At 40.5% G+C, this 13,397-nt stretch overlaps 1 protein-coding gene and 1 long non-coding RNA gene across 4 annotated transcripts in view; one reads left to right on the top strand and one right to left on the bottom strand.

Annotated features, from left to right (window-relative positions):
• The first annotated feature begins 900 nt into the window (after positions 1 to 900).
• On the top strand, positions 901 to 8,009 carry LOC121498773. The gene is made up of 4 exons (XR_005989891.1): positions 901 to 921; positions 2,177 to 2,195; positions 2,644 to 2,790; positions 7,706 to 8,009. It is a non-coding gene; the product is annotated as an uncharacterized LOC121498773 (long non-coding RNA).
• The window catches only part of LOC121498769 (suppression of tumorigenicity 18 protein), a 123,649-nt gene continuing 114,493 nt past the window's right edge, over positions 4,242 to 13,397 (bottom strand). For all 3 annotated transcript variants that reach the window (XM_041768900.1, XM_041768899.1, XM_041768901.1), the window contains 3 exons: positions 10,929 to 11,032; positions 8,877 to 9,020; positions 4,242 to 6,713 (listed from right to left, as the gene is read on the bottom strand). In XM_041768900.1, the coding sequence (XP_041624834.1) occupies positions 6,573 to 6,713; positions 8,877 to 9,020; positions 10,929 to 11,032 (389 nt within the window). In that variant the 3' untranslated portion in view covers positions 4,242 to 6,572. The remainder of the gene's footprint in view (positions 6,714 to 8,876; positions 9,021 to 10,928; positions 11,033 to 13,397) is intronic.

Genomic DNA, 13,397 nt, shown 5'->3' with positions numbered 1-13,397 from the left:
CTGATGTGGGGCTTGATCCGAGGACCCTGAGATCATGAGGCAGACACTTAACTGACTGAGCCACCCAGGAGCCTTAAGTTCACTTTTTATTTACTTTTCAAAATCCTTACATTACCAAGGAATAATAGTTTTTCACGTCCTTGTTTCTTTCCTTTCCCCTTCCCTTTCCCTTCCTCTTTCTCCTGCGCCCTCTTCTTCTTCCTCTCCTGGTTCTGTTGACTGTTTGCATTTTCCTACTGATTCAGATGATCACCAGAGACGGATAAGATGGGAGAGAATAAAACATGTAGTATCCAAGGAGGTTGTTGAAAACGTTTAGAGTTAAGCTTTTAGGTCTCTGGTTGATTCAAAATTGGGCCGTGTTACGTACCTGCTTTCTGAAAAACTGAAGATACAGATATGCACTCATGTCTGGGTGCAGGAATTCCTTGTGTCTGTCAAATCCTGCAGAATCCAGACTAAATGATCTGTTGATAACAGAAAACTTAGTTTACCATGACAAAGTCTTCACATCTGAGGTGTGGGGCAGGCAAAGCATGGGTTTTTATGTCGTTTGGGGGATCTGATTTAAGGAGGCCTTTGTAATAAGATTGTGGCCTGAATCAGGTAGATTCACAACAAAACAGCTTAGAAGAGACACCACGGCAAAGCTGTGATTCAAAGTGAATCCAGAAGAGAAAACAGTCATTTCAGGCTGGCTGTTGTTCTGAGATGAGTATTTACCCTGAGAGTACCTTGAGTAGTTCCCGTTCAGATAAATGTATTGTTAAGAAGTTCCTGGAACAAATAATGAAAATATTTTCAATTTTTCTTCCTAGGCAGAAATTTCCTGGAATAGCAAACTCATGTTAGTGGTCACAACCCAATAGTGGAGGCACGTCTGAGAAGATAGCACACCGGGGCCTGCGCACAGTCAGCTGTGTATGTGGATGTTTCTGGTCCTCGAAGGTTCTCTCTTTAATTTTTGAAATTCAAGTACACTAGTCCTGGAAATAAATATTTGCAGAGAATTCCAGTGGTTAAAAAAGTTTGATCCTTTAAAAGCATTATTAGGGTGTCAAATCCCCAAAGTGCCATCCTTCAAAAATATCTAGCCCATACATCCAAGTCTGGATTTCGTCTCAAACCAAATAAGGTAATCAGTCACAGAAGAAAAATGACTATATTTATATATGATAATACACATTTGAGCAGAAAATTGTAGAGCAACAGCTGTTTCTTAAGATCAAGGAACTTCATGTTCTCTTTATGTTTTTAAATATTTAATAGCTGGTAAAGGTCGGTACACAGTGAACTTTTATTTGTCAGAGGTCAGTCCAAAACTGTCAAGTGTACACAAAGCAGCTAGTGACAGAACACAATAATTATGTTGTTTTTCCCAAAAAAAAAAAAAAATGAGTTATTTACATTTTCTTTATATTTTGGCTGTTATTACAACCCATATTAAGATTTTCAATCCCAATTCATCAAATAAATGATTAAAGTGTCACATTTTTATGATATGCCTTTACAAGAAAAATACATCATAATAGTGTAGCTTAAATGTGAAAATGATGCTTCTTTGAACAACTTCATCTGGAGTGGTGATTAAACTGACTGCCTCTTGCCTGATGACAAGTGACTGGCAGCAGGTTAGGATGGCTGCCGGCGAGCTGGGGGTTGGCTAAAGACAGTAATGATGGTCTGCTGGAAGGACAGGAACTGCTCTCTAGGTCAGGGCTGAGTTGAATCCTGACCCTGGTACTTATCTCTGAGACATCAAGCAATTTCTTTTTTTTTTCTTTTAAAAGACTTTGTTGCATAGAGAAAGTGTAGGAGGGAGAAGCAGGCTTCCCGTGAGCGGGGAGCCCGATGCAGGGCTTGATCCCAAGACCATGAGATCATGACCCGAGCTGAAGGCAAATGCTTAACTGAGCGAGCCACCCAGGCTCCCCAAGTCAAGCAAATTCCATATTCTGTCTAAACCTCAGGTTTCTATGTGTATAATGTCGATCATAATGCCCACTTCAGTGTTGCTGTGAAGCCTAGGAGAGCCAGCTCAGTGCTCAAGGGCACTGGGAGGCCCTCAGTAACGGTGGGTCGGCATTATCATCGTGTCAAGATTTAGGAATATTGGACACGTCTGGGCTGTTGCATACATCTTGATCTGAACCAATTCTTGTTTTATTTCCTGCAGGTGAGGTGGCATCTGACAGGTGACTAGACTGATCCTCACGGATTACTTCTTCAAAATAGTGGAAAGAGATCGAACCCTGGCTCTACCTTTCACTAGTTTTCTGGTCTTGGGCAAGTCATTCCCTTCCCTGAGTGCCAAGTTTCCCCATCAGTTTAATTGGGCACAGTGATATCTACTCCACAAATTTGGTTGAGGATTTCACGAGACACAGTATACGAGGCTTCACTGATTGTGTCTGACAGTGTAGACAGCTATTAGCCAATTAAATCTGCTTACTTTATAATTATCTGCTGAATAATGAGAGGAAATAGCAGGGTACTATTCCCAGACCACACTAAAATGGACATAATGTGTGGGAAGAGATGTAGAAAACATTAGTTTTGTGAATAATAAGAAATCACTTATGTATCATAACAAATCTCATTTTTAAAACTTTTTGTAGTGAGGCATCCCTTATTTTTCATCAGGATATTGGTTCAAGCAGAAGCACTCTAGTCCTGTGTCTGAAGGCCCCAGCACCTTTCATGGAACGATAAAAACAGTCTCTATGTAGCAGCCTGACAACAAGCACAGCAATACTCACTATCGATTTTCATGTTCTGCATACAGCAAAGGTACAGACAGCACTGAACACTTTTCCTGCTTTAACGTAAAAGCTATTATTGTTTGAATTGCTAGAATGATTATCTCTAGTGGAAATCTGATCTCATCGTTCTCTGGTTTTAAACCTTCCTTTGGCATTCCACAGTCTGCTCTTGGAAATTGGCACCCTCGTCGTGGCTGGTGTGGCTGGCCCCCTCTGACACCTACCTGGCCCCTCACCTCTTATCTTCTCACTACCTACTTTTTTTTTTTTTTTTGATATTTTCATTACCTTAGGGTGCTTGACTGAGGATCTGTCTCACCGGCATGCTTTTGCACATGCGGTTCCCACTGCCTGCGATGCCCCATGCCCCTGTAACCGGCACTTTTCCTGGAACTGAGTTTGTTGTGTGCCCCTGCCCACTGTTTCCATGGGAGCCCGAATGCACCGTCATCACGGCACCCATCACTCATTTCACTGTCCCTCACTGGGTTGAACGGACATGGAAGCCAGGTAGAGGGCGTGGCACAAACACCCTCGAATTACAGGTCTATTGTACGAATGTATGAAGTCTACTGATCACCCTCTTATTTCCAATAGGACTGCTACTCCTCTTCTGATACGTTGGGAGACAGGGACACAGACACCAGTTCCTAATGTAAAATCCCAATCAGAGCAATATGCACATCCTCTGTGAAGCATAAGCTAAGAACATGGCTGAGCAGGTTTGCATCTTGTGATATGTTTTCCCAGGATGTATCATACACACATTTGGCATGAATAAATTTGGTGACTCCGAGCAAGCTATATTGTGCATTAATTGCTGTGTGCCAGTCCCTGTCCCATGTGGGTTTACCCAAGCATAGTCCTGATGTTCCTCTGGGGATCCAGACTTCTCTTCAGTCAATTTTTCTTCATTACACGAATTACATGGGGCTTACCACATTGAGTATAAAGTGTTAACTAGTCTTAGAGATGTGTATTTCTGAGCAGAAACTGGAAAATTAAATTAAGCTGTTTGACATTAGGTAGGAAAAACACACAAGCCAAGGAGGTGCTGTCAAGAATTAATTATTCTTTTTCTTTCTTTAATTTGAGTTCAGCTGGCTTGTATGAATATAGAGATACACTCAGTACCCAAAGCAATTGTGGGATTAGCAGGGTGGGGCCTATATCTTATCATTCACTAGATACAGGTGAATCACCTCTTGGTGCTAGCAAAGTTTTCCCTTACATCAAAGGTATTCTCTGTTCTGGATGTGTAAGCTGAACCAAAGGCTGTGACAACTTCTTAACTGGCAAAAAATCCTGTCCACTTGGGATGAAATAATCAGCCAGGTTGGGAGAACTGAAATGCATCGGTGCTACCTGACTCCGGTGCAGTCTGCCTCAGCGTAACTCCTCTGGGACAGTGCTTTTCATGGAATGGTGAGAATGGTCTCCATATAGTACCCTGAGAAACAACACAGCAAAACTCATTATCAATTTTTATTTCCTACCATACACCAAATGTACAGCACTGAACACAATTTTGTTGCTTTGATGTAAGAAATATTAATTGTTTGAAGAAACAGTATACAAACAAGCTACTTCAAATTAAAAAAAATGCATACATCATTGCCTTTTTGTTGTTTACAAAAGACCCAATTTACAGTATCTATCATTAACAGAGTTGAAAGGAAAAAAATCAGTGCACATTACAAAACACATCAAGTACAAAGGAGGCAAATAAATACAAACATACTTCACAAAACAGTCTGCTCAAACTATGCAAACACAAATAAATTAACCCGAAGTCATAGTAAATTATAGTAATAAATACATAGGTTGGTAAGAGATTTCTTTTAAATTAAATAAAATATATAACAAACTTGTTAAAATATTTAGCAAATTAAACTTTTGTCTTTGTAATAAGTGAACTTATTCGTATGCATCTATTAAGTACTGTATAGCAAAATGTTTGCAAGTACATAACTTTAATAGAAAATTTCGTTTGGTGTCCCATTTATAATAGACAGCACATATGGTAGCTCTTTTTTTAAAATTGATTTTTAAATAAACACCGTTCCTACCTAAGAACAGACATTTCATTTTCACTAAACTAAGATTCAAGGGTTCAAATAAACCCCAAACCGAAGATAATCCCCACTTAGTACATAACAATGACCACAGTGTCATGGAAGTGGAATTACTGTTGATATTACTTTCAATTTGTGCAGGTAACAGTAATAACAGTGGAATATATCAAGCCTGTGAGTGCCATCACATTCAATCTACATATCCATGAGGCTAATAAAAAATAAACACTTTTGTTATAGCACAGAAAATTAAGCCCACACTAAGTTCAAGTGTCCATTTACACGGAGGCACATTGCACACGAGGTGTGTGTGCACACCAAAAAGGCAGTTTAGCTGGTTGTCTATACCTTTTTCTTAAAAAAAATAAATATAAAAAAACTTTTGAAACAATGCTTAACTACTTTACAATCCCTGAAATAGACATTGCCTTTACTATAGCAACTACTAAACTCTGATCCATCCAGAAAATCAAGATTTCAGGCTCAATTTCATGCGTGTGTGAGTCTGTGTGAGTGTGTCTGTCTGTGGGTATGTGTCTGTGGGTGTGAGTGTGTATACTTTGTAGCACTTGTAGTTCTATGGAAAGATTTTTTTTTTTTAACCAAATCGAAAGTTTTCCTGTTGCCTAAAGAGGGTAAGACAATGTCACCAGCGTTTAAAGTAATTAGATCGGAGTAATGTGTTTTTTCGTGTGTTATTATATTTCCCATTCCTTTCCAGTTCACCCAGTAAGATAAATGCTATTTCAAGGGATATGGTATCTACAAAATTTTCCATTTGGATGTGTTTGTATTTGCTAAGTACAAATCTACATCAATATTGTCACTTGTATATTGTACCAACATATGGCAGGAAAGCCTGGCTGGTCACATCAAGTCTTATTTCTCATCTTGGGATAAGAGTTGCCAACTATCTGATATGACTTGAAAAACAAACAGACAAATCTGCATCACTAAAAAAGCTTATGTTTCTTTAAAACATGTCAAATAAATAATTCATATTAACTAAAACCGTCCAGCCAAGTCGAATACTTTGCTGATTGCTATATTTAATTATTGCTAACAAATTCTGAACAGGCTGTTTCCCAGCACACTGTGCTTCTGTGAGTGCGCGTTTCCCGCTAGTGGGCGCCATCGATCTTCTGATTTCTTCCTGCACCTCAGGCCAGCCCATTTATAAATACAAAAGCCAGTGAAAGGGAGGAAAAAAAGTGTGCAATAAAAATCAAACTGGACCCTAGTGCAGTCCTTAGACAAGGAGTTACGTCTCACTTTTCTTTTTCTCATTTAAACCCAGCAAGGTATGTGATTTGAGAATAGCATTTCTATTTAAATTCTATTGGAAAATAAATTAATAAACACACTTGTAAAAAATATGGCAGACTTCAAAATGCAGCTAAAAGATAAAAAACTCTTTGATTAGAAATAAATAAAATATAAAAATGTCACATTTATTTTACATATACTTTACAAAAAAAGACAAAAAAAACAAAAAAACAAAAAAAAACCCCAAACAAACCCAAAAGAGTGCAATGAAGAAATAAAATTAAAACATACGAAAATAAATAAGATCTAGTATTTGACTGCATTGCTTTTAATCCAAAGAGTCTATCATAGTTTTTCTTTCCTTTTTATGTCAGCTGGGGGAAAAAAATTAGTGCAATGTTGCAATTGTAACTGCAGCGCGGCAGCCTCCGGCCGTGGGTAGTTCCTGGTGCCCGGCAGCGCTGTGCTCCTACACGTGGATGCCCTTCACTGCCTGTTTGATGCTTTCCAGCAGAGCTTTGCATTCCGGGGAATAGTCCCGTTCCAGATTGCTGTACATGTCTGTGAGTGTATTTACATAGGCTTCAAAATTCTGCTCACTGATAGGCCCCTAAAGGAAGACAAACACATTGAACCCATCAGAGGGATCCGGGCAGGGACAAAAGGAGGACCAAGTAACACAAAAGAGTAGCAGAGGCCCCAGAGTCCGAGAGGGAAGGCTGCTGGAGTCTGGGGAGATGGAGAGGGGCTGAGTGTGCAGTGACTCATCCGTTCCCTCTTTACTCCGTCCATGGGCTTGCTGTGATTGTCAGTATTTTGTGGGCACTTTGGAGCCGCATCAGGTCGAGGTCTGGCTACGGAGCGGGACCCCTGGAAGCTGCTCTACTCTCTCTCCAGAGGCGCCTCAGCTTCAATGGCACATGCTCGGCTCAGCACAGGCCTTCTCTCTGCCAAAGGGGATGTTCAGAAGCCACGGAGGAAGGCGAAATTTCAGTGAACTCTTTTGACAGCCCTGGGCTGGAACTTAAGGACTTTAAGATCTGAGCCAGTTGCTCACTAACCAGGTGGAATTTTTTTCCTTTTTCATCCTCAGACACCTTTTTGTACATTTTTCCCTTGTGGCATCATTGTAATATATTCTTGTATTTTTCTATCTCTGTTCCGGGTAGTATATCAGATTCACCAAGTCCAGATCCACTTATCTCTTAGTCTTCTTTGTGTGTTTTGGTAGCACCTTTGCCTAATGTGAGACTTCAGAGAGTGATCCCCTGATCTGTGTAAATCACATGTGTGCTTGAAGGGAAATGCATGACACGAAGGGCATGCTACGAACCATTTCCTGGTGCCTGCGTGTTCCCCTTTTTGAATACATGTGACATGTGCTTTCATTCACATGTATTCAAAAAATTCTTTGCATTCACAAAATACCTGCAAGGAAGGACTCGAAAAGGGTCTAAATACTCTAGCTGTAAAAGATGTTACTGTTATTGCTGTTATTTAGAAGGTAGGCTTGCTAAATTGGAAGATAATTTTGCTGTGCTCAGCAAAATACTGATCTGAATTATAAGTATTGACTAACCACAGTTTTCTGTTCCCTTTTAGTTTCTGCCTTTGCTGTATCATGTGTTTCTTGGAGTGTTCATAACTGGATGAGGACCCGGGCCACGGAGTGGATCGAGGCCACATAGCAAAGCTGGGCTCATCTGGCTTTGGAGCCTTGATCACATGAATGAACTCTCTGAGCTTTGATTTCCTCAACTACAGAATGGGAAGGCCAAGGCTCAGTCTTAGGTGTTTGCGTGAATGTTTACTGTAATCAGCCCTAAAAATCACCACTAGGATGCCTCGCAGACAGCTCTACAAGGTGAAATTCCCTTGTACCATAACAGTTATTTTTATGGCACTTGTGAAGGAAAAAATTGTAATGAATACAAATCTCAAGTATGAGTTAGACAAGGGTTCATAAATAATATTATAATAATATCCAATAATTTACCTTAATATTGGTCATAAAGTAATTTATTTTCCTTTGTGTTATTATTGATTTTGTTTATTGTCAAGAGACACATTTGGGATTGAATAAGATGAGGGCTCCATGCTGCAAAATTGAGTAAGTTGAGGGACTTATTGCTTTCAAGTAAATCAATCATATTTTTTCATTAAATAAGTGCTTCTTTAAATCATTCTCTATATAAAATTTGCAGCTCTAGAAAATTTGTTCTAAGCATTAAGGAAATGAAAAGCATTCAACAATGTAGCCTCTCTTCCAAATGTTTGTTATATTTATGAAAATATGATAGGAACTAATTGTCTATGAATTTTAAGTAGCTGTCATAACTCAAATATATGTTTAGATTTTGAAAATAAGGATGCCTTGCTCACTTTTTTATTCCACATAAGAATTGAAGTATGTTCTTCCTAAAGTATATTCTTCCTTAATACCAAGTTAAATTTTTTTTTTAAATTTTTTTATGGTTCTTGAGTTGGGTGGATGGTACAAATGGCTGTAAGCCCTCTAAGCTTTCTATTTGGAAACAAACTTTTAGGGAGCTTTGGCCTCTGACACCCATATTACATTATAAAACAAGTTTTAAATAAACTCTCACCCTTGATTGCTGCAGTATCAAAAACCCTTGGCCTTAAGGTAATTTACCGTCTGTGTGTGTCACGGTGCCCATGAGGGAGGTTGTTGCTAGTCAGAGTACCTGGTGGCTGGGGATGGGCCGCACGCTGCCCCTGTGATGGAGCAGCGGACGTCCTGCCTTGCACTTACCATCTGTGGGAGCTGAATGTCAGCAAGGCTTGAGATGAGAGCTTGGCTCAGTCCGGCCAGCTCCTTCAGCAGGCTCTCGTTGTTCTGTTCTATGAGCTTGTTCTCCTCCTCTATTGTCTTTAGGTTGCTCTCCATAGATGTGATCTGAAATTGAAATGACTTGGGAATGTGAGCTGCTGAATCTGAGCAGCGCAAGATGTTTCCCTCTCAAAGAAAGGCATCAGCCGAGCCGAACTGCCAAGGGATGTGTACTTTGCCCCTTCTCCTCATGAAACTGCAACCCTTCATATTGCTCTAAGTTTGGGGATCACATTCCCAAGCTCTTGTCTTTATCCCGGACTTCTCCCATGAGTTGCAAATTCCACATCTCCGTGTGGCTACATGGTGGCTATCTCAAGCTCAGTATGTCCAAGCAGTCCTCACCTTCCCAACTTGAATATCACTCAGGCCTTCAAGGTATCCCTGAAGGCTCTCTTTCTCTCCTACTTCAAATCCCAATACCATACTTCTCTTTCCCAATACCCAAGATGGAGACTGTCCCTACTTGCACTGGTGGCCCCTGGGCCAGCTTTCCAGGTGACTGTGACTGCCTTCTCGTGGGCAGCCCTGCACCTGGCTTGGCCCCACACAATCTCTTTGGCCTGTCTTCCATGCAGCCACCAATGCAAGTCTCTTAAAATGTGAGTCAGGATATAGGTCAAACATGGTTGGGTTAACTATGGGCTCAAAACCCTGTAATGGTTCTGCATTGATGCAGAATAAAAACCAAGATCTTTAATACGGCCTGGGGCGCTCCACGTGTTACGTCAGGGACTCATCTCTTCTGATTCCCCCTCCTTGTTTGCTTGCCTGCAGAAGTGCTCGCTGTGCTTTTTCTCAGAACTCTGAGCCCTCTCAAGATTTAGGGGTTTTGCACTTGTGGTTTTTCCTGTTTGAAACACTGTCCCCTGTACCTATGTGACTACCTCCCTCAGCTTCGCCAAGTCTTTGCCAACATGTGTCCTTCCTCCTGAGGCGGGCTAGCCTATTTTATATTGAAACCTGGCTGCTTCTCCCTGTCGCCTTGTCCCATACAGTGTAATTAGTCATTTATGACTCTTTGTTGTTATTATCTGTGTCCCCCTTCTAGACTTTGAGCTGCCTGAGGGCAGAGGCTTTTGCTGTCTTCACTAATGGTTCTCAAGAGGAGGTCCTATGATTTGTAAACCAGTGCATCAAGCTCTTTTGTGGATCTGGCTGCTATTAATGAAAGATTATGACACTAGTCACAGTGGGTAAGGAAACCAGACCTGTGTTTCAAATGGACTGAAACCTTCTGTTTTAAGCTGCTATGAGTGAGGATTTCTGAGAGTCAGTAACCACAGAGGCCCCCGAACCCCTCATTTCAGGAGAGTGCAGAAGAGGGAAAGGAACTTCTGCAGGCTTTGGCTCATTATTCTTTTCCTTCTGACTTGTTGTAATATAGTCATTATTAGTGTTTTTTTTTTTTTTTAAAAAAAACTGGACTGAACTTTTATTTTCCATTTGGATAAGTCTAGGGGATGGGGTGATATTACACGGGAGAATATATAATTGAGAAATTGCTTGGATTTTTCAGTAAAGAGTCTGTCCAGAAAAATCTCCAAAAACAATCGTTTCTAACAAATACACATTCAGAGATGTTCTAGGAAAATTAAATGTGCAAAGGTGCTCTGTTTATTTGAATATTGAATAAAACTAACTACTCTCATATCTTCTCGTAACAATTTTTCTCAAGCACATGTGCTGTGTAGGACTCTAGGTACGGGACAATTGGCTTTACTGCACCCAAGGCAAAAATATGAGTAGCTCTGCCTACAGGTACCCAATCAATGATGGCCCAGGGTGATCCAGCTATACCAAGCTTTACAGTAACAGTGTCATCGAGGCACGCTCAGTTTTTTTTCATCGTAAGAGATCAGTTTAATTTGTAGTGCAATGAATGTTTAACAGTTTAATGTTTTGCCTCCACTAAAGATTGTGATCACTTTAAAAATACTAACAGCTTTTCTGTTGTGTTGTTGTTGTTTTTACCTGTGTCTGAAGTTTCATCATATCTGCTTCAATTTTAAGGTTGGATTCATTCAGTTCCTTTATTTCTTCATCCAAATGCCTAATTTCTTCATCACTCTCTAAACCTACAAAAAGTCAGACTATCTGAGTTCAAACAGAAAATATGAGACAGTGACAAGATGAGTCATTTTACGTTTAAATTGGTGGTTTGCTAAGTGAAAATTATACTTTAATTTGAAATGTTGAATTTTTACCCAAATCCATTCCCAAGATTCTAAAAAGGTGGGTTAAAGAGTTCCAGGACTGAATTCCTTTGGAAGAAAAGGAAGCAGAAGAGTACTACCATTTAATGTAATTCCCTTACGTTCCAGATGTGCTGCTTGACATGTCTGCAAATAATTTCTCATTTAAACTTCACTGCACACTAAAGGGCATGTTCCATGATACCCTTTGCACATGGGAAGGCACTGAGGCCTACAGAGGCTACCTGAAGCCACCCTCATCACTGACAGAGGCTGTATCACCCGCCTGCTATGAAAGAACTGCAGAGCCCATGCTTCGTCCCATACCCAGTGCTGCGAGAACAGTTACGACATGAATTATGTTGATTACTCATATATCTATTCCCTGTCTGTGACCTTATGAACCATCATTGGAGGAGAGCTGAGGTGCTGGCAGGTGGCTTAGAGTCCCAGGAACACAGAATTTGTGTTCCCTATGTAGAGTTGGATAAGGAGCAATGTGATCTAGGAGAGGGAACATGGGTTTTGGGGTTTGAATGCTGGCCTTGACTCTTGTTCTTGAACCCGCACAACCTACTTTCTTTGTGCCCCAGGTTCCTCTTCAGTAAAATAGACATAAAATCTCTGTTGTGAGAATGAATGCAATAAATAATAAAGTGCTGAACGTATAGTAGGTGCTCAATGAATGGAGTTGCTTCCCATCACTGTTTTATAGAAGGAATATAAGTGCTTTTTATGTATTTTTTAAAGCTGGGAACGGTAGTTTATATTAAAGAAGACAGAAGCAGGATGTGAGGTGATTTTAACTGTCCCGAATAATGAATCCAAACCAAAGACACGATAACAATTAAGGGGGAATAAATGTAAACTTCTGCGTTTGCATTTAATAGGATTGAATTCATGAGAGCAAGGATGAGAGAACTGAAAATTTGTCTGAAACAGTTCTAGCCTCTTATACTGCCCTGGGGTTACTACTACTCTGGAAAATAGTTCATTGTTCACCGAAGGTGAACTTCAGGTGTCTGTGACCCAGCAATCCCATCCCTAGGTACACACTTGAGACAAACACAAGCACACAGGGAGGTACGCACAAGATGAACATGGCACATGGCACAGCAGCCCTGGAAACCCTAGAAATACGCCGCACGCCCACCAAAATGACACGGATGACTCTCACCAATAACATGGTGAAAAATGTAAGCCCTGAAAGTTTACATCAAGCTTGACAAAGCAGGTGGCCGTTTTGTGGGTACTTACTGCTTCATTATAAGTATCTAACTACCTAAATAGAAGTGAGCCATGCATGCATCGATGAAGAGTGTATGTCACAAGATTGAGATTCAATGAAGAAAAAAAGCAAACCGAAAACTAAGATCTAGGTATTTTAGTACCTAGATCAACTTGAATATGAGTCAACAGTGTGACACAGCTCCTAAGGAAACAATAAACAATGGCCTAGGACCACACTAGTGGATCTATAATATCCAGGACACAGGATTTATTCTGAACTGGCTGGCGGAATCTGGGGAACTGTATTGCACTCTGAGCACCAAGTCTTATAGTTGTTATCCTACCGTAGGATCTTCTCTCAGATGAGTGGGATCTCAATCCCAGACTTGTTTCTGACAGCACCAGGGAGCATGGGTTATCTGTCAAACAGGCATTCTTAGTGCTGTCAGCATTTGAAATTTTTCTGGTTCGAGCAAATGAAAACTTCTATTGCTCTCTTTGCTAAATTGTTTTTCCTTTCTATTTCTTTGCGATAGAATTCCACATCGGAGGATGATATTTTCTTACATGATATCTGGTAAGGCAGACAATAAGCAAGGAATCACTGATAAAATATGAAGAACCATGAAAGGAACAAGCAGGGTATATTGAGAACCCTCGATGGGAAGCCTCTTTTGATCTAAGACTTTACTGACACAGTAAAAAGTCAGGCATGAACTCATCAATGGACAGCTTGGGATTGGGTTGGACTGAAGATCCCAGAGGAGAGAGTAGAGAGCACAGAGGCCTGGGGTGGGAAGGGAATGGGAATTCTGCTCCCAAGACTGTAAGAAGGCCCTTTTGAGTGAAAGCACAGTGAATGAGGGAACAGGTCTTGGGGGACCTCACAAAGAGCCTGAGTTCATTCTCCGTGCAAGTGAAGAATTTTAAGCAGGGAAGTTGATGTGATCTGGTTGACTTTTCAAAAGATTAACTCAGTTCTGAGTGGAGAATGAGGTGAGAGGGAGAGAGAGCAGAA

The sequence above is a fragment of the Vulpes lagopus genome, chromosome 9 (assembly GCF_018345385.1).
Source record: "Vulpes lagopus strain Blue_001 chromosome 9, ASM1834538v1, whole genome shotgun sequence".
Classification (NCBI taxonomy): Eukaryota; Metazoa; Chordata; class Mammalia; order Carnivora; family Canidae; genus Vulpes; species Vulpes lagopus.
The sequence above is the reverse complement of the archived record's forward strand: the minus strand, read 5'-3'. Positions and strand labels throughout refer to the sequence as shown.